General features: G+C 38.7%; 2 protein-coding genes across 4 annotated transcripts in view; one reads left to right on the plus strand and one right to left on the minus strand.

The window, feature by feature from the left end:
- Positions 1-329: 329 nt before the first annotated feature.
- Positions 330-21,624, minus strand: part of chka (choline kinase alpha) — a 30,701-nt gene continuing 9,406 nt past the window's right edge. For both annotated transcript variants that reach the window (XM_063900227.1, XM_063900219.1), the window contains 8 exons: positions 20,810-20,943; positions 10,343-10,447; positions 9,229-9,287; positions 9,052-9,139; positions 5,653-5,761; positions 5,455-5,561; positions 5,287-5,368; positions 330-4,071 (listed from right to left, as the gene is read on the minus strand). In XM_063900227.1, coding sequence (XP_063756297.1) covers positions 4,003-4,071; positions 5,287-5,368; positions 5,455-5,561; positions 5,653-5,761; positions 9,052-9,139; positions 9,229-9,287; positions 10,343-10,447; positions 20,810-20,943 — 753 coding nt within the window. In that variant the 3' untranslated portion in view covers positions 330-4,002. The remainder of the gene's footprint in view (positions 4,072-5,286; positions 5,369-5,454; positions 5,562-5,652; positions 5,762-9,051; positions 9,140-9,228; positions 9,288-10,342; positions 10,448-20,809; positions 20,944-21,624) is intronic.
- LOC134875626 (uncharacterized) lies at positions 15,112-19,183 on the plus strand. 2 transcript variants are annotated; one of them, XM_063900198.1, is made up of 3 exons: positions 15,112-15,259; positions 16,893-18,597; positions 18,859-19,183. In XM_063900198.1, the coding sequence occupies exons 2-3, from the start codon at positions 16,914-16,916 to the stop codon at positions 19,128-19,130; spliced, it is 1,956 nt and encodes a 651-aa protein (XP_063756268.1). In that variant the 5' UTR covers positions 15,112-15,259; positions 16,893-16,913; the 3' UTR covers positions 19,131-19,183. The 2 variants fall into 2 exon arrangements, with proteins under 2 accessions (XP_063756268.1, XP_063756276.1); XM_063900206.1 differs by lacking the exon at positions 15,112-15,259 and having other exon boundaries at positions 16,222-18,597.

Consider the following 21,624-nt stretch of genomic DNA (forward strand, 5'->3'; position numbering starts at 1 on the left):
TTTTTAGACATGGTTGTGTACTTATTTGTCTATTTGATTACTAATGTGTTTCCCTTTTTTATTATGTCATGATTATTTTTCTTTTACCTGCTATTCAACTTTTGCTATAACACTGTAAATGTCCTCGCTTTTGTTCTAATGAAGGATTTCTGATTTCCGATTGGATTATTATATACTTAAATAATAAAAAGCAGTGCTTATATGACATGTTGAAAATAAAAGTTTGTGAACAGGCAGCAGCTCCCTCAGTTTGTTTCACCTTTCCTCTCGTTTATCTGTAATACCCTCATGATTATATATCCAAACATAGAATAACACTCATGAGTCAGTTGGTCAGTTGTTTTCACTTTAATCGTTGTTTGTGCAAAGCAGAAAAGTTTAATTTACAGCCAAGATCATTTCAATGCTGCAGCAGGTCACCCGAAACCTTTTTTTTAAAAACAAATTATAATATATCATTTGAGTACATATTCATTCAGAGTAGCTGCATAGAAAGCAAAGGTCATCACTGTGAGTTGCATGATAGTTGTGGATGCTATCACAGAACACAATGTGTTTTTCAACTGAAATCAGGTGTCTTACATTAGCATATTGATAGGAATGATAATGTACACATTTGTTATTATATTTTTTTAGCATTTTGTTAGTGAATATTAAATTAAATGATGTATTTGTGCAGAAGAGAGAATGTTTGTTCCCTTCTGATGACTTTGAGTTTTATTGAAAAGAAAAACATTCTAAATGTAGTTATTTTGGTCACAATACTGAAGTTGAAGTAATAATTGAGGAATGTACTATAGTTACAGATTGTAGAGTCCATTTCTACCATAACAAATACATAAAATCATGGTAAAGGACAACAAGAATTAGATGGTTTTGAACAATTTTACAGTTGTAAACATAAGATTCTAAATGTATCCCAGTTCATTTCCTGCCGCAGGGTATTTGAAGACATCAGCTGACAGATAGTAGTCATGGACCCAAGCTGTTGCCTAGCAATGAAATTCAGTTCAAATAGTCTATTGCTACAGACGGGATGCAGCAGTAACACTTCCAGTATCTTCCACTGCACATTCAGCTGCTAGAATATTCCTAATCCCATTGAATATCAAAATAAATGTCAAACTAAACATCAAACACATTGCAAACAAATATAACAATAAAAATATACATACAAATACACTTGCAAGTAAAATAAACCCTTTTCAACAACATTCACGATTCGATAACCCCCACATGAAAACACTCAAGTACATATTTTTATTTTTCATATAGATATTTCCGATCCTAAAATCAAAAGTGCCTTAGTCGACATTCAAAAACCCCTGGATTGTTCCAGTTTGAGGTGACTAGAGTAGTGTCTTGTTACGTTTCATGATCCAGCTCACCTCATTCAGCTCTGTGTAAATGTACAGTAGTCATTATAACAAGGGGTGTGAGCCAATTACTACTGTTCACTACACCAGAGTCATTGTGTGGCTTCCATACTATGTCTTCGTGCTCACAGGCAGACAGAGAATGTACCCTGATGTATTACATGATGCTTCAACCCAACATGGAGATGCATCTCAGCCATTATATGGTGGTTATTCAACTTTTTGTCTGTGTATCCACTTAAGTGTTACCAGACGATATTAAGCTTTTAAATAGCGTATTGCTAAACCCCAAACAGGGAATGTTCAATCAGGGCTTAGCAACTGTTGTAGTACCAGCTTTTACGGAGTTTGGAGAATGATGTTATGTCATGTTTATAGCTAGCATATGGATTGTGTGGTATCTCCTCACTGGTTGGAAGCTAGTCTTGGATGCTACATTTAGGCTAACTTAATGGAAGTAGGCTAAAATATTATTATATTGCATCATTAAGAGGTGTGTGCTTATATGACATGTTGAAAATAAAAGTTTGTGAACAGGCAGCAGCTCCCTCAGTTTGTTTCACCTTTCCTCTCGTTTATCTGTAATACCCTCATGATTATATATCCAACATAGAATAACACAATAACACGTCTGGTAACACTTAAGTGGATACACAGACAAAAAGTTGAATAACATTTAGGCTAACTTAATGGAAGTAGGCTAAAATATTTTTATATTGCATCATTAAGAGGTGTGTAGCTTTGATGTACATTATTTGGATCCCTTTTACAGGGATTCTTGTAGTAAAACAAGTTAGCTGTAGTCAGAAATAGGATTTACAACAAACTCATTAGCCAAATTAGCTAGCTAGCTAAATTGGGACACAACAGTTGTCATTAACGTTATCAGAATCGATGAACCCTGGCTAGTAAGTGCCTCTTTCTACAACTTTCTGAATTTAGAGAACCATCGTTTCTAAAATGAATACACATTTTAGACTTTAACCTCCTGTTTTGATTTTAAAGCTTTACAGCAGTATCAGCTACAGTTGCTGAAAATGGTTGACGAGCGATAGGTTCATTTTGGTCTTTTTTGTTGTACCAGATACTGCACCTTCCCCATGTGATATGCTAAACTAAATGTTCATTCTAGGATTAAAAGCTTTACAGTCACAGTTATCATTTATGAATGAGGTCTAAACGGCATTGCTACTGAAATGGTGCGCTAACACACTAGCTTGTACTGACTCTAAGTTGGGTGAACAGAGGAATACTGATCAGGACCAAAAAAGGCACCAAAATGAGATGGTGCCCAGAAACTGAAATTCAAGATATATAGGTGTAGTTAAATGCAAAAAGAAGGCTGTTAGCAGCATATGATGGATCTGTCTCTCTGTGAACAATAGCATAGTTGGAGCACAAATAATGACTCGATGCGGTGAAGTAGAATCGAGCTGCTCAGCTGTGCAGCATGATGTGACCGTCTGTGACATTATTCTAGATGGGTACGTCTGGGTACAATGACCCATGACATCCCCAAAGAATCAATTAACACAAACAGAAACCATTCATATGTGAACTGTATGATGTTTCTTCAATGCATGGATAATATATAAAAGTAAAAAAACAAATATATGGTCAGTTAGATCCCTAGTGTTAAGCAACACTTTCCCAAGCTTATAAAGCATGGCTGGAATGTCTTCGCCAAAGCAGACAATGCAAACGTTAATGTGTAAACTACATGAAGATATGAATGTACTTGTCACAGTGATTTGTAAAAACGACATAATCCCACCAAACTTTACCAGTTGAGAGAATAATACCATAAACCAATCAAACTTTAACTCTTTAGGAATCCAAAGATAAACAGATTTAATGTATTGGAAATACCTGATATTAAAGTCTTTGATTTTAATTTGGTGGCATTAAGAAGATACCCAGAAAAGGGACTTCAAATATTCACATACTCGAAAATCAACACAATTCCGATATTTGCCCTGGCTTGGCCTAATGAAATTTCTAATACAACCATTTAAAAAAATAAAATCAAAAAAACAGCAAGTGTAATACCTATAAGTGTAGATCAACCTGACCTGTAAATCAAGTCAGGATTTCACCATCAGTAACAAACAAGCCAGGTTACTGGCACATTGGGGTCTATATATAATATACATAGCTGGCGGCTCTAGTTAGCAGGAATCTACCAAGCAAAATTCACATTTTGGTTATTTCCAGCAGAACATTTCCATAAGGGAATGATCAATACATTTACATTGATGCAATGTTAACATTTCAAATCTAGCTGTTCCCACCTCTCTCCTGCTCAAAACCCTTGTGTTAGTAAAATGGTTTGAAAAAAGGCAGAAGCAGACAGCAGTTCTTACAAGTGATGAAGGTAAGTAGTCAGTGTTTTCTCTTTTTTTTGGCTCTCAGGGAGTTACACAGTGTAAACTTTGAGCTGCAATGGATTTTGGGGCGTACCTTAAGGACTTAGCCACGTCATCAAGTTTTGGCTTTGGTCAATACATCACCAACAGCAGCCAGCCAGCAAGGCTTGGAATATAAGTGAAGCGCGGATGGTGGAGTCTTCCTCAGCCTGCATGTGCCCCACCTGCTGTTTGGCTAAATGAGTTGTTAGTCCATCTATTCATTTCGCTCCGTTAGCCCAGATCTTCTTCTGCTCGAAGTAGGCATCAAATCTAGCCAGGGCATAATCCTTCAAAACAGTCAAATATAAATGTTGTTATACATATGTGCACACAACTGCAATTATCTTATAATGAAAACAAAAAATTCTGCATTGAGCAACATTATCAAAATCAGCATAGCAGAGCAGTATAATACTCACTATTCTGTTCTGTTTCTTTCTTTTTAACAGAATTAAATAATTAATGAAATTAATATTACTGTATATATATTTAAAGTATATATATGCATACAACCAAACGAAAAACATTGATAAAGGGAAGTTTGCACATGTGCTACATTGCTTCATATTTAGGAACACTTATTGGCATTAAAGGAACCAAGCTAAAGTGGTTTATAGCTATTATATGAATCCTCTAAGTAAATAATGGGGTCTTGCAAGGTTCTGTATTGGGACCTGTTGTATTCACCTTAAATATTGATCATTTTGGAAATGTCACTAGAAAACACTCCATAAACTTTCAATGTTATGATGTTGAAAACATTGAAAACATTGAAATCCTTCTTCTCACCTACAAAGCTGTTAATGGTGAGGCATCATCATAACTTAAGAGCTCATAGTACGCTACTGCCCCACTAGAGCACTGTGCACACATAATGCAGGGGTATTAGCAGTTCTTAGGTTCTCCAAAAGCAAAATGGGAGCCAGAGCCTTCAGCTATCAAGCTCCTGTTGTGTGGATCCAGCTTCCAGTTTGTGTTTGAGATGCAGACACCCTCTCCACATTTAAGAGTAGGTTTTAGTCTTTCTTCTTTGATAAAGGTTATACTTAGGGCTGGCTCAGCATCAGTTGTTTTTATAGAAGTTATATGACTATTACTATTAGAAGATGATTAACATCCAACTTGTTTCATATATATTGACATTATTATTTTTGTGACATAGATTGTCTATTTTGTAATTTTATCATGACGTTTTTCTTTACACACATATATTGCACTTCCTAGGAGATGGATCTCTACCTACATTCACACATTTTTTGTATTCTGTAACTGTAGGGTAATGTCTCACCATAACAGTTCTGACAAAGTTGAGTTTGTTGGGCTGACATGACCTGACCTGTTCTTTACAGTAAATATTGACATTGCCTCAGCCCCCAGGACTGTGTATATCTTCCTGAACCACAACAGCTTAGTGCTGGAAGTATAAACCTGTTTGTCTTCATGCATCACCATTACAGTTTGTTTGTTTTTAAAGTAGAGAAATAAATAAATGTTTTATTTACCAGATATCCAAACTTGATGGTGGATAGCCGGGCCTGGATGATGGACCACAGGCCCCAGAAAAAGTGGGACGCCAGGGAGAACCTATTCAAAAACCACATGGTCACTATTGTTATGTGTTTTATTCTCATGCTGTGTCAGTTCACACCATGTCCTGCAAGAGAGCTCACCTGTTGACCTCCACGTACAGCTCCTCCATCAGCCTCATCTGGTCTTCTTCACTCAGGTTGTCAAATCCTTGGTCAGACTCACGCAGGTAGCTTTCAAAGAAGTGCAGCTGAACAGAGAGGTAAAGAGACGCCATCAGTCAACAGCAGACAATTAAACCAAATGAATTGGACATTGTTGCGTTAACATATCGTACACACCTGCTGGGCCTTTGAAGGGTAGGCCTGAGCATTGACTTTGAAGAACGGAAACTCCTCACAGTTGTAGTCGTACATCCATTCACAGAAATGGTTGCCGATATCAAATCCCCTGCAAGGTTAACACATGGAGAGAAACAGTTATGCTGATGATGTCTTTACATTCACAAATACTTTTTGGTCGGGCTTTGTTCCTCATAGATAAACATTTCCTTAAAGTTTGGAAGAGTAAAATAGTTTTTGTTGTGCATTTTGTGCTGTCCATTCTATTGCACTAGAGCCATGTGTAATCAAATGTAATGTGTGCTGATTACACAGCACACCAGTATATTTTGTATACTGTGGTATCTTAAAATCACCAAAAACATCTAAGATATCTAATATCAAATATACCTGTATCTAATTTCATTGTAACAAAACTGAATAGTTACTGCAGTAGTTCAGTCTAGAACAGGGTCTTACAGCACTAGGGGGGCTGCCCAGGCAGCAACACTCCAAGCAATCATAGAACTCGATAATGTGCTTCAGAAAAATTGAATTTTTGGGGTTTTCTTTGGCACAAGGTTATCACTAATTCAGTATACTCTCAATTATGCAATATGCCAAAAACTAAGGTTAATAAAAGAGCGATCTAGGCATTGCCTTCAGCAGATCATATTGAATCCTAGCAGCATTATACTTCTTGTTGACCCCCCTAAACCTTAATAGAGTGGTACAGGAATGAGTCCTAAAGTCTGAAAATGTGTCAGTATTGTACCACTTCTGGTTCCCTCATCTCAAAATCTTTTTTTTTTTTTAACAGGTTTTGTTAGCAGCCTAAAATAAGGTCTGTGGTCAAATATGTCAGTAAATACCCCACAGGTGAATGTTTGGAGAACCTCCTAAAATGGCGGTTGCTAACGTGACTAAACAAGACTTCACAACATTATCATGCTGAACATTAGGTGGTGAAATGAAGTTATGTGACTGTGTTGTAGTTAATTTATAGCCTAACATTAGCTTTTTACTTTTAGCAAAAATCACTTTTCATTTTTGGCAACATTCCGAATAGGAAAAATCCCATTGTTTTTAGTCGAGCGAGCCCTTTTAATGCTTGCTTCTTGCTTCGCTGCACCACTACAGGAACTGTATACTACAACATGAGGTGGGGAGTATTGAGGAGGTTGTTTAGATTTTGAAGAAGGAGGGGCATTGGCGATAGACTTTGAAACCCCAGGTCTAGACGAAAGAGTTAGACCTTGTACCACACAGCCTGTTGCTAGGGTCTGATGGTAATCACACTGCAGCACACATGACAGATCAATACTCAATTAGAAAGGCAGTTTATTTAACAAAGTAAGCATCTATTTGAGGATTAAACTTGATCTGTGATTTAGTCTGGAACAAATGGGTCGTAGATGTGTGTGGTGATGGCCTAAAGCAACACTTTAGCATGTTGATTCCCACACTGTTATCAGCAGTCAATAAACTGGGCTCATCCCCTTCTGTTTCCAGCTTATGTCAGACAAAGAAAAAAATGTCCACAGTATGTGTTTCTATTTGTGGGCGTGTTCTTCCTGCAGATATTTGATGGCACACGTGCTTGGTGGGTCACTTGTGCAAAGAGAATCACGTGTTAGCCGCAACATATGAGGAGACTTAAAGGGGCCACGCTGAGGGAGATGCAGGGGGGTGGGGGTGTTTCTGCCTCGGTGCGAGGGAGAGAGAGAGAGACTTTTGTCTGAGATCAACCGTAAGTCAAGGCCAGAGCGTTCAGCGCTGTTTCCCATAAAATGACTCATTTAGAAACTCACACACCCAGACACAACAGCAGTTTAAGAAAAGGTGGCGAAAATGTCCTTTTTTGTTACACTGACAGCATTCCCCTTGCATCCTCACTGCCCTGCAAAATTCCTGTTACATAACAGCTGCAGTGAATAACTTAACAGAGGGAGGTGGCCATGATGGAAGACAGATAAAAAGCCAGGCTGCAATCTTCCCCTCTCGATTTCCTTCAGATGATGCTTCCTTTCTACCTTTAATCTGTGTTATTGCAATTTGTGTCTTCCAGATTCTGCGACACTTTCACACACCCCGCACACATAAAGCCAAGGTAAGTCGGGAGGCAAAAATCTGGCATGAGGATGAAAAGAAGTGACACAGCAGTGGAAGAACATTTAATTAGCAATGCCTCAGGCTGGGGTTGGCAAAACATTTGATGAGAACCTATTGTGCTCTTTTCCATATCAGTATGTAGTTCCTCTTCTGGGACATGTCTCCATGCTTTAATGTTCAAAAAGCTCTTTATGTTTCTCATACTGCCTGTGCTGCAGCACCTCTTTTCACCCTCTGTCTGAAACCAGAGGCCAGTCTGCTTGGATTGGTTAGCTGGACGACGCTAAAAGATGTCCCACCCCAAAGCCTATCACGTACATTGTGTTGTAGCGCTAGCCAATAGAAGCGAAAATGTTACGTGGTGATGTCACTATGTGAGGGAACAAAGGGCAAAATATGATTTGGACAGGAGTTCAATACTTTGGGACATGCACAGCGGCCAGATATTTTATTTTACGCTCATGTAACTACTTTGCAATGTTTCCATGTGACCTTTAATGCTTATTCTATGGGCTCTGACAACCACCACAATGGTATCCGATACTTCAAATACTTCCTCTTTACTTACTTCTTCTTGAATACATTATCATCCTAGTACACATGCGAGGGATGACAAACACTTTGCAGGCACAAAAAGCAAATGGAGGATTGGAATAGAATCAATGTTTACTAATCACACTTCACAGCGGTTTTGTCTCGGTATGTGAACTAATGAATGAGTCAGTGTACGGGAAACAGCACTGGACTGTCTGGCCTTGACTAACGTGAGATCAGAAATACAGTATGCCAATTGGCACCTATCCACATACCAGTACAGACTGTAGTGGGTGTGTTTAGGGACTTGAACCTGCAACACCCTGGTTCCCAAGTTTCCAACATGATGTGACATAATTGGGTTTGACAGTGATTGCAAGTTTGAAGCATTAGATCGCATACAAAATAAAAGTAAGTGATGTACAGTGTCACTGGGAGGTCTGTTAAGCCAACAAAAGAACAATTTAGCTTCAAAATCAGACACATGTATTAAGTCAACCTTAATGTTTTCTTAAAAGTGATTTATTTTAGATTTAAAAAACAACATTAAACGCACTCCAAGAAAAGGACTTAAACTAAGTGTCTGTAATTAGGACTAAATAACATTGACATTCAGTTCCCACGCTCCCTGTATTTGACCGTCCAGTGCTTTCAGAGAAAAACTGAGCTGTATGGCACGGAGGAATAATTATATCAGGCTTTGGACAAACAGACAACACTTGAAAGTAGGGCCTTTTTTTATAGAAATATGTGTTCCAGTAGCTGCTATCTTACCTGTAGTTGTAGCTGCTGTACTCAAAGTCAATAAGCATCAGCTTCTGTTTGTCTGAGCTCTGGCGGCCATTCAGCAGCAGGACGTTTCCTGAAAGCAGCAAAAAAACAAGATTATTTTATGACAGAGGAAAAGCAAGTGAAAAACAGATAGGGCCCATCGGGGTCTGTGTGCTTTACCTTCTTGACAGTCGTTGTGGCAGAACACGACAGGAGAGTGTGTGGACTCCAGCAGAGACCTGGAAGCACACAAAGAGGGGAGGAAGTCAGTGGTTAAGATCATTTACTGTCCACAATGATCTCAATACATCGTTAAAGAGCTACAAAATATTCTAGATATTAACCAAATAATCAGTTTTTCAACTTATTGAAGCATTTGCACATAAAATAAGGTAAACTGACATGTTTGCTTTCAGGTTGTATGCCTTCACCCAACCATCAATTTAAATATTGGTTTAAACTTTTGGTTAAACATAAGTCTATCAGATGGCTTAAAAAAGATCCCCACATCTATGCTGAATGGTTGAAAATTCTAAGAAATATTTATACAATGGAAAAGGTGACATACATTATATGCTACGATTACAGAGGGAGACTTTTAAAGAGAGATGGACAGCATTGGTGGAGGTAATAGGAGGACTGGGATTGATAATGGAAGGATTTTAAAGGCTGCATAAAAAGGAACTGGACTGCGTGACACCCCAAAATAATATAATATGGCTTCTTTAAAATGAGGAATATTTTCTGACATTAATGGATATTTTTGTAAGTATATTTGACTGTATTATTCTAATATGTTGGATGACCTTATATATAACCCATCTTATATTTAGTTTTTGTTATACCTGTTATTTACGTTCTCAGTGTTATTTTTGATTTGATTTCTATACACTTTTTTTTCCTGAGGAATTTTTGGGATTTGAGACCTCATACATGTTGTGACCCCTTGTTAAAGAAACCATTCATCTAAAATGGAGTACTATTGGATGTAAAGGGGAGTGTGAGAAAATAACTAATAAAGAATAAGTGAAAATGGTCAGGTTTAGCATCAGAATTCTGGATTTGTGGCTTAAAACTTGTGATTTCACAGTGGCCTCAACATCAGTCCGAGTAGACATCTGTGCCTAATTTGTTGGCATTTCTTTGTTATCCAATGTTCTGTGTGTGTGTGTGTTTGTGTGTGTGTGTGTGTGTGTGTGTGTGTGTGTGTGTGTGTGTGTGTGTGTGTGTGTGTGTGTGTGTGTGTGTGTGTGTGTGTGTGTGTGTGTGTGTGTGTGTGTGTGTGTATGCCTACTTGAGCATATCCATCTCCTGCAGCAGGTTGTAGCTGAGCAGGCGGTTGTAGCGCCGCAGGTGGGACTCTCTGGTGAAGTTCAGCCTCATGACTTGGCTCAGGTACCTGCATGGTGAGAGTGTTAAACACACATTTATTTCACCCTCATCAACAACATTCACAGTGAAGCCAGGACGTTCTGACAGTAGAATACGTACATCTTAATGTCAACATGAATTGCTGATAAACATGATGATGGCACATTTGGTCATGATTATCTCACTGGAACATTTCATCTTCAACAAATGAAGTGATGTTGGGCAGGATGGTTTAGTCAGTCATGTCTATGTTATTTAAGTGTATGTTAGTCACTTTGTATAAAGATAAAAACATGTAATGTATCATTGTGATAATAATGGTGGTTGTAATATTGCGTAATATTGTCAGGATTGCCAGCAGATAGCTTGTGCAGGAGCAGAGAAGAAGAAAAAGATGTGGCTTGTCAGATGCAATGAAAGGTCACAAATATAATCTGTCCTCTAACTTTGTTACCTTGAAAACAACATCCACAGCTTTTCTAAAGGTTAAGTAGCTTTGTTTGAATAATAATGAACATTAATCATCACATCACATCATATCTAAATCCACATCTTTATCTCATACGATTTTGGGTGTAAGGTATATATATGTATGTATATGCATACGTATATTAGTATATATAAGGTTGAAACCATTGAATCTATTTCTATATATTTATTCTCTGGATGATGAGAAAAAGAAGTTCAATTCCCCCTGTCTGTATAACACAAATAGAAGAATTAACAATAAAATTGACTTGGACTGATATGTGTGAAAAAAAACCAAAAGTGTTGTCCATACAGCTTGAGGTGGGATTGGTATGAATTTGTAATAGATCATGAAACACGCCCATCTAGCTCGAAGCTACCAAGGTAGCGAAGGCTTCCAAGCTAGGCTACATGCTACCGTATGCTACTCGCGGCGCTATCCCGTTAAAAGTCAACAGCACATCCTGCGGTGTGGTTGCTCCCGGTTGCCTGTGTTCCAGTTTAACTGGATTCCGATTCAACTGGTGGCATTTGTTTACGTTTTCCACTCCTTGAGCGTCATATGACGCTATACGGGCCGAATCATATGTGGTTGCCAGGTTCGTCATTTTCACCTTACTTGTGTGTCTGCAGTGTGACCAGACAATATTAAAAAAAAAAAACCTCGGCGAAAAAACGTAAGCATCACTTCATGTAAATGTGCATGTGGCGATCACCTACTGGCAACAACAGAAAATACGCTGTGCAAAAAATAAAAATGAAAATAAACAACATTATACTCTAGGACAGGATTCGAACTCTTACATTTGGGTAATATATATATCAACCATGAATGTTACTCATTACGCCACCGACAGGCTCAAACAACGCCCTGCTTGAACCATATAAGTGTTGTCAACTCTTGTCAGCTGTTTACAATAACCGTTTGACATGGATGAAATAAACCCCACCATGTTAACTGGTGATATCCACAATATGACACAGGCAGACGCTGCCAATGCAAGCCTCAAAAACGACTTCAAAAGCCATGTGTTACGGACAAAACACTAGCATGGCCACCTCAAAGGATATTGCGTTGTTTTTTTGCCTAAAAAAGTGCATATAGTGACCGAACAAAGCATATATCAAACGCTATGAAAATAGCGAACCCAGTCATCCTTTCAAAAGGTATTAATCCACTGCCTTACCGCTAATGGCCTGAGCTACCGTTCAGACGTTGAAAGAACCAGGTGAATATTTGTTATTGACTATTTACTTGTAGCTGTTCCCAACAATTGGGAAAAACAGTAACAATGACATTGAAATTGATCACTGGATGAAGTCAATTAGCAAATTAGGTGGAAAAGGATATAGATATATATATATATAGCTGTTTAGACGGGCCATTTATAATCGTCAGCATGGATGGAAAAAGTGATGACATAATGTCAAAGAAGGGCAAGACCTTGCATAAAGTATATAGACCAACTCGGCCATAGAGCCAACACCACGTTTGCCGCACAAATGGCAAACTGGTTCCCCATCCGCAATTACTGACCCATCCTCACCTCAGTCCCCATCCCCACCTCAGTCCAGCCCTACATTTCCACAAGTAGGCCTACAAGAAATACAAGCAGACACTCTGGAAACTGGTAATTATGGACTTATTTTGTCGATTGTTGATGAAACTGGTGGCTGATGAGCAGGGGATCAGCCATCTGCGCATGGACATAGCCCAACAGCTCATCAAGGAATTGGGTTGGTTTCTAATTTGTTTTCAGTTGTTATGCAAGTGCTATTTATTTCAGTCAATAACATGGCTATCTGTAATCAGCAGATGATTTGTCGGAGCTATGTCGGGTGTGTGGCGAACATGACACCCATGACCAATGGGTAAGGCAAGTTTGGAGCACTTGAAGTTGATTACTGTAATGTTTTATTATACAACTGTCCTAAAGCATATCTTTCCTTTTTTTTTTTGCCCTTTTCTTCCAGACGTAGTGCATGCTTTGTAAAAGCTGGTATCACAGCCTTTGTGTGGGGGAACCACCTGTGGACAACGATTAGCTACTGTCCTGCATGTATTTGACAGCCAAAAAATAAATAAAGTCCCTTGCCGAACCATGCCTCTATTCATCCAGTGATGAAATTGTAGCCAATTGTGACAGTTTTTCTCAATTGGGAACAGCTACAAGTAAATAGTCAATAATAAATATTCAGCTTGTTGCTTCAACGTCTGAACAGTAGCTCAGGCCGTTAGCGGTAAGGCAGTGGATTAATACCTTTTGAAAGCATGACTGGGTTCGTATCTCACAGCGGCTATTTTCATAGCGTTTGATATGTGCTTTGTAATGGTCACTATATGCACTTTTTTAGGCAAAAAAACAACGCAATATCCTTCGAGGTGGCCATGCTAGTGTTTTGTCCGTAACACATGGCTTTTGAATTCGTTTTTGAGGCTTGCATTGGCAGCGTCTGCCTGTGTCATATTGTGAATATCACCAGTTAACATGGTGGGGTTTATTTCATCCATGTCAAACGGTGATTGTAAACAGCTGACAAGACTTGACAACACTTATATGGTTCAAGCAGGACGTTGTTTGAGCCGGTCGGTGGCGTAATGAGTAACATTCATGGTTGATATATATATTACCCAAATGTACGAGTTCGAATCCTGTCCTAGAGTATAATATTGTTTATTTTCATTTTTATTTTTTGGCCAGCGTATTTTCTGTTGTTGTCTGTAGGTGATCTCCACATGCACATTTACATGAAGTGATGCTTACGTTTTTTCGCCGAGGTTTGTATTTTTTAATATTGTCTGGTCACACTGCAGACACACAAGTAAGGTGAACACTTGGCAACCACATATGATTCGGCCCGTATAGCGTCATATGACGCTCAAGGAGTGGAAAACGTAAACAAACGCCACCAGTTAAACCGGAATTCAGAACTGGAACACCAGTTGTCTTACTCAAGGTAAGTTAACCTGAAACTATACAAAACAAAACTTGACATAAAGATATATCTGTTATTGAGATTATACTGCACTAGATTAAAAATGCTCGTTTCAAATATGGACGTAATTTGCAACACTATATTTTGACCAGAAATGTGGCCACCGTGTTACCGTGAATCAGCGTACCGTTAACGTTTAATTTGAAACTGAATTTACATTTTCACATGATTCAGTTCACGAGTCGTTTCTGTTGAACACTCGATTACAACGTTACTTTTAATACGTTTCATAAGCTAAGTTACATGTGATGGTAAATGTATTATTGATACTGGCTTGCATAGTCATAGTTATTATTGCTGCTTTTAAGAATTATACCAAACAAGACACATTATCAGTGCAGAGGCTGTTAGCGGAGCTAGCAGAGCAGACAACTAGCGGCTAGCGCCCACTGACGGCGCTAACCTGTCAATCAAAGCGACCACGCCCTTAATTATGCATAACCTTAAGCCTTAATATAATTAAAAAGCCTAAAGCAATTTTTGTATCACGCTGCAAACATGTTTATTTCTGCTGTAAAAATTTACATTTTACATCGTAAAATGTAAATTGCTCTGTTTTGGAGCCAGGCCACGCGGCCATTCGATGAACTGCAGTTTTGGGCACTTCCTATGTGTTTCACTGCTCAGCACCGGAGGCAGAGCTGGGCAGTATTTTAACTACATGTATTTGAAATACGTATTTAAAATACTTTTCAGTATTTTGCATTTTGTATTTTTACAAGATTGGAAAAAATGAAATGTAGTTTGTATTTAAATACTTTGAGGTGCTGTATTTGGGTATTTTAAATACAAAAATACTTTGCAAAAAACCTTTTTTTTAAATCAGTAAAACTAAGCGAATCACCAGAGATCTTTAAGTCAAGACGTAAATCACGTGACACGCCCAATCGAGACTTGAATGCGACCATTTTTTCTCCGCGACGTCAGCAGTCATCACTACTACAGCAGTGAAGAGGACCTGCACCTACACGGCTCTGTTGCTGGCTTTTCGAGGCATGAACAGAGCTGGGCAGTATTTTAACTACATGTATTTGAAATACGTATTTAAAATACTTTTCAGTATTTTGCATTTTGTATTTTTACAAGATTGGAAAAAATGAAATGTAGTTTGTATTTAAATACTTTGAGGTGCTGTATTTGGGTATTTTAAATACAAAAATACTTTGCAAAAAACCTTTTTTTTAAATCAGTAAAACTAAGCGAATCACCAGAGATCTTTAAGTCAAGACGTAAATCACGTGACACGCCCAATCGAGACTTGAATGCGACCATTTTTTCTCCGCGACGTCAGCAGTCATCACTACTACAGCAGTGAAGAGGACCTGCACCTACACGGCTCTGTTGCTGGCTTTTCGAGGCATGAAACAACACTAAGGTGAAATGTTTTGTATAAAAAAAATGCTACAGTCTTCCCACACACATTGTCAACAGAATTACACCATAAGCACTAGACTATTTTCGAGTGTTAGCTTTCTCTTGAATGATGAGTGTTTGATAGGCAGGGGTTGATAAATGACGGTCAGTCAAATTGCTTAGGTCAGCGAAATTGAGCAAGTTTCTTAGAGTGTAGCCTAGGTAGCTTATCAAATATAGACCAGAGAGGTCAAACATGAATGCTTGACTCGCAAAAGGTAAACTAGTACTAAACGTAAGATATGGTGATTAAATTAGTCACTCTCACTGAGGACAGTTAGGAGATCCAATTTTAAATTGGATGAAACGGTAGAGGAACACGGCCATATTATTTGATGTTAAACGAGAAAGGACCCGTTTCTATGACCCCCAATAAAACAAATAACGCCAGTTTTGTGTTTAAACCCGTAATAGCCCCTGTATCGGCCTAGTGATGTTGTAGGAGCCCTCGCAGGCATGTTCCCTCCCACGGCAAGACCTCGAGCTGGCGAATTCCTTTTCCACTCGGTACCAAATTCTATTACCAAACGAAAGAATGAGATAGGCTAAACTGGGCTCATAACAATGTTTTGAGCCCAGAACGATCCATAACTATAACCTGTCAATAAAGTACTTATTTATTTATTGTGAAAAAACGTGAGAAAATTGTGTTGTTTAGGGGCTTGGGCCACTTGACAAATGTCCATCATAGAGCAGTAGGCTAGGTCTAAGCATTTCTGAATAATATTAAGTCTTCTATGTTGATTCATACTAACTAATTATATGGAGATTCAGTTCCTGTTAGAGCTCCAACCAAAGCTAGGGAGGATCCTTGAAAACCCACTTTTATATAATCTTAAACTACACATTTAGCTTCTAAAATCATATTCACACTTTGCTTTTTTTTTTTTTAATAGTCCATTAGAGACCAATACAGTAGGCTGTATTAAGCATTTCTAGGGCATATTATTTATTTTATATTTGTATTTATTGAAAACTAATTCAGTATCTGTAGATCACTAGATTTGGAGTCACTGCCTGTTATGGCGCATAGTAGTTAGTTTTGTGCATGGAGCTTAGCTCAGCTGTTAGCAGAGATGTCAAAAGTAAAAGTTAAAAAAAAAAGAAAGAAAAGAAACACAGTTTCCTTCCAACACAGGTAACTTATCTGAGTAACCAGTAGACCTGTGTACTTGTCTTACGATCAGCTGACTACACTGGTTGGATCAAGTTTGTGGTGGGTCCTTGTTAGATTGTTAGAAGTGTTTTTCAGTAACAACGCAGTCTATCTATCCCATTAGGTACAATGGAGTAAATGGTCTAACAGCTATGTAATAGGCTACCACGTGCTAGTGTTGTACTTACACCAGAAAATGTACTTTTACTTTTACTTTTGACACCTCTGGCTTTTAGTTTTTCCACTTCCAAACGCTTTATCATTAGTATCCTAGGTAATATTTCACTTGGCAGGTTAGAAGAGCCCTTTCATGCAAGTGCATATAGTAGTCAGTTTCGGATTTAATTGTTTTTCCTTTTTTTATGATGTGATTTAAGTGTGTGTCTGTTGAAGAGTAACTGACTAACAACTTTTTTTTTGACAATTTCGTTTGAAATAGAGGATGTCCCACTGAACTGAGATGAGTGACAATCATGATGATGAAGAGGCGTCAGGTGAGCCTCAAGCCACCACATCTTCAGAAGGTACCACTGGGCCTAGGTGTGCCATATTGGATGGGAAATTCTTCAAAGTAGTATCTCAAAATCCAAGTGGAAAGATAGAAGCTGAGTGTCAGCTGTGCACAACCAAGAAAGCCATTATTTGTGGCTCTTATCAAGCAACAACAAATTTCAAGACACATTTGAAAAGAAAACACCCAGAGAATCTACAGGAATTTGAAAATTACAAAAAGGAAAGTGCAAGTGGCCAGCAGAAGAAAGCCAAAACATCATTAAGGCAGACTCGTTTGTTTGACCATGCTAGCCCAACAATATCACAAAGTAAAGTCGACTCCCTTGTGAAATCCTTTGTTGTCAAAGGAATGCACTCATTAGCCACCGTTGAACAAACAGAATTCATCGAGCTTGTGCAGGGACTTCACCCAGGTGCCAATGTAATGTCCAGACGGACACTCGGACGACGGATTGATGAAGAATTTGCAACAAAAAAAGCATTCCTAAAAGAGACGCTTAAAAATGTTCGCCGTGTTTGTACAACAGTGGATATTTGGTCAACAAAGAAAACCAGTTATTTGGGAGCAACAGTACATTGGATCAATGGAGACACGCTGGAAAGGCAGTCAGCCGCTCTTGCCGTTAGGCATTTTCCCAGCCCCCATACTTATAACCGAATAGCAGAACTGTTGGATGAGATTCACACAGAATATGGGCTGTCTTCAGACACCATTGTGTCTACAGTTACTGATAATGCATCCAACTTTGCAAAGGCCTTTAAAGAGTTCAGTGTCACTGGAAAAACAAATGACCCAGATGAAGTTGAAGAGCTGGACGATGAGCTGTCCTTCCTGGTCATAGATCCTGAGAGAGAAGAAGCATCTGAGTGTTCCATCATTTTACCACCACACCTCCGGTGTGCGACACATACTCTGAGTTTAATCTCAACTACTGATGTCAAGAAATCGATCACTAGCAATGCAACTCTCAGCAGGCTGAATCATTCAACGATGGCGAAGTGCTCAGCATTATGGACAGCATCTGGCAGACCAAAGAGTGCTGAAACGCTAGGCAAAGTAATCGAGCAGCAACTCAAGACACCCTGCATTACAAGGTGGAATTCTCTGCATGACTCCTTGAGTCAGTTGTCATTCTTGCGTGACAAGCTCCCTGATGCCATGACTGCCCTGCAACTTCCACCATTCAGGGAAGTCGAACTGGACTACATTGAGGAATTTTGCAGAGTGTTACGACCGATTGCCATCTCAATAGATCGGCTTCAAGGGCAATCTGCATGCTATTATGGTGAGCTGTTGCCAACACTTTTCACCATTCAAGCCAAGCTGGAGGATCTGCAAGCATCAAACTTGAGGTACTGCTCACACGTTCTTCAAGCAACCATAGCAGGGTTCAAAAAACGCTTCCACAATTTTCTGATGCTGGAGCATGACGTGAATGAGGCCATCCTGGCAACCACAACACACCCATACTTTAAGATGAGGTGGTTACCCCAGAGGTTGGCTTCTGAGAAGAGGCGAATACAGCAACTGATGCTGCACTCAGCAGACGAACTCGGACTTCTCTCAGAGAGTGACGGGACCACACCGAGCACAGAGGAGAATGACGAATTCTTTGTGTTCACTGATCAAGGTGAGAAGAATTTCTTTACACTTTAAAATACTTAATTATGTAATTTACAATAGCATGTTTTACCTTTTGGTGACAATTTCAGTATTTATACTTTGAAGAATGCATTATTTGGTCCTCGGGGGGGAGTTTGTGCTAGGTATTGCTATGACCCTGTCTGATTGTTGTCTATCTGTCTGTTTGTCCATGCATAGTGTCTGGCAGAGGCCAGCTTGCCATCTCTGATTGCTCTTGTTTTTTTTCTGTTGTCTTCAATCTCTACAGGAACAGTCAACCAGCTGGAGGCCGAGGCCTTGCCCAGCCACAGCAAGGCGGAACTGGAGACCCTTCATTTTTTGGAGGATCCCAGAAAAGACCTGGCTTCACTAAATGCATACCCTTTGATGAAACAGCTTTTTGTGAGATTTAACACAACCCTACCATCCTCAGCCCCGGTTGAGCGCCTGTTTTCTTTTGCTGGCTTAGTGAACCGGCCTCACAGAAGGTCATTAACACCAGATATGCTGGAGAAGTTGGTTGTCCTGAAGAACAACTGATCTGTTTTTCTGTTTAATATGGATAAAATAAAATGGATTTGAATGTAGCGTTAGCTGTCTCCTTTTTTATTTATTGTACATTCCTCAGTTTACAGACAGTATTCAATACAGGCATTATCTCGTGTGTATTTTTGTATTTTCAAAATACAAAATACTTGTATTGTATTTAAATACATTTTCCAGACCAGTATTTTTGTATTTTATTTTGATACATTTTTTGATCAAGTATTTGTATTTTGTATCAAAATACATTATGATGTATTTGTGCCCAGCTCTGACCGGAGGTTGCCCCTTGGTAATAGCACATATTACCAAGAACGCTAAAGATAGAATTGTTTGAGCAATGCACATTGTGAAGCAATACACCCAAAGTGTCGCTAATGCACACGTAGAATATGCCAAATATTTTTGAATCAACCTGAAGTTGAATGGTTCAATATCATTTACATACAGAGACCAGAAAGAAGGAAAACAGGTGAAAACAGAAATAGCTGGTGTTCCTTTAACGTTTTGAATCAGCCAGAGACAAACGCCACACTCGCAGCTAGCTTTAGCAAACCATGCTAGCTAACTCCAGATAACTGTAAACATTGAGTTAATAAGCAATAGATGGAAATGGAGGATTTTTATCGAAACCTTTTTTGCTATGATATTTAGTCTTTACATTCATATTAGCAATAGCAGTGGGTAGCCTAGCCATTAAACATACAGCACATAGGTAGCAGTGTGGGGGATAAGCTAAAGGAGGTGAAATGGCAACTCTAAAGGTATCGCTCCACAGTCTGTACTTAGTTCATTCCCTTCAGACTGAGATAAAGCAAAGTCTCCTTATCCTAGCCATTATCAATTTAAAGAGAGTGGTGTTTGCTAGCCAGCCTAGCTTTATTGCTATTACCAGTAGCCTATGTTGACTAATGTTTACAGACTTCAGGTAGATTGTCCTGGTTTGCCAGTGACTCTTTATATTCTGCTATGTCTCATAATGTATCATTACCTGGTAAATGTCACTGGTCAACAACATTTTCAACTGCTGCTTCAAAAGTGGACTGTTTATTTAGCGCACAAAGGGAAAAATAAGCTAACAACAGATTAGGGTGGGTGTTGCATTTACTAAGGTAAGGAAAGAAACCACTCTCTAACACTGTATGATCTTGAATCCATGACATTTATTGAAACGATTCAGGAGGTTTTTTTTTTTTTTTTAAATATTGCAGTGCTGTTGCTCAGCCTGTGCCCGCTATTTGTTGTTCTAAATGTCAAGGCCACATGGTCAGTTAGTGGAATTGTTAAGCTGGGAGATGATAAACAAGTAGTTACTTGACCAGTTAAAAACCAGTAGATCTGGATAATGGACTTTATCACCACATGCTGTCAAATATTGTGCAATGCAAACCTTCTAAAAGCAAGTCAACCTTGAGGAAATGAAAAGAGATGTGCATTATAAAAGCTAAGTGTTACTCCATACTTGTCGATAAGTTATCAGCGACGCAATATGTTATATAATGAAATCAAACTTCCAGTTACTAATGTGAGAGCAGTTACAAATCTGCTCAGTTTGTCACTCATTTGAAACCGTTGACTAGAACATCTGGGGAAAAGGCAACCAAATGCTCATCACAATATCTCTCAAGACAGGATACAAGATGGGGGCAGGACAGGACAAGACTCAAATGACTTACTTCTCCATGGTTCCAAACAGCCACTTGGGTTCCTTGTTGAACGGCATTCTCATTACATGAAACTTGGCCATCTTCTCCGCAACCTCTGCTGATATGCTGGGGTTGCTTAACTCACAGGTGTCCAGTTTACGACTCTGTCAACACGACAATATGAATTTAATCTTATTTTAAAAGTACATGAGTACTGTTGGAGGGGAACAAGGCAAGATTAAAGTTCAAACATTTCAGAGGCAATACTAGATCTGGTTTAAAGCAACCCCCATTGGCCTGGTTGATAAATGTAAGCAGGCAACGTTCAGTTTACTGATGTCATGAAATTCTGCATGATGTGGCAGAATTTAAGTTCAAAGTCTTACAAACCTGTACTGTTAACTGGACCTTGGTCTGTAAATACATGGACAAAAGTCCATGCGGTTTTTTTCCCCCTGAAATTGCTTTTGCTTAATTTGTAAGAAGGGATTTTACATCTTTGCACTAAAGATAACATGAATCTTTTTTAAATAACTTGCTGCAGGTCTTTTAGAATTAAATAAGGTCAAAAGGATATACTTTGAGATGAATTAATTATGTCACATGGTAATGTTTAGAAGTATTTATTCTCTCTGAACATCGGTTACTGTTGAGTCATTGAACAATACACAACACACGTGCAAAACATGTTGTTTCATTCATTCCAATGCTACCTTCCACATGCCTAACTATATCTAAGCTCTCTATCTCAATCCTAACTCTAACCCTACACACATCTGCAACCTCTTATACTGAAGATAATTTATAAATGAAACAATGAAGTATCTACGGCCAGGTCATCTTAA

This window comes from Eleginops maclovinus, chromosome 2, assembly GCF_036324505.1.
Source record: "Eleginops maclovinus isolate JMC-PN-2008 ecotype Puerto Natales chromosome 2, JC_Emac_rtc_rv5, whole genome shotgun sequence".
NCBI classification, from domain to species: domain Eukaryota; kingdom Metazoa; phylum Chordata; class Actinopteri; order Perciformes; family Eleginopidae; genus Eleginops; species Eleginops maclovinus.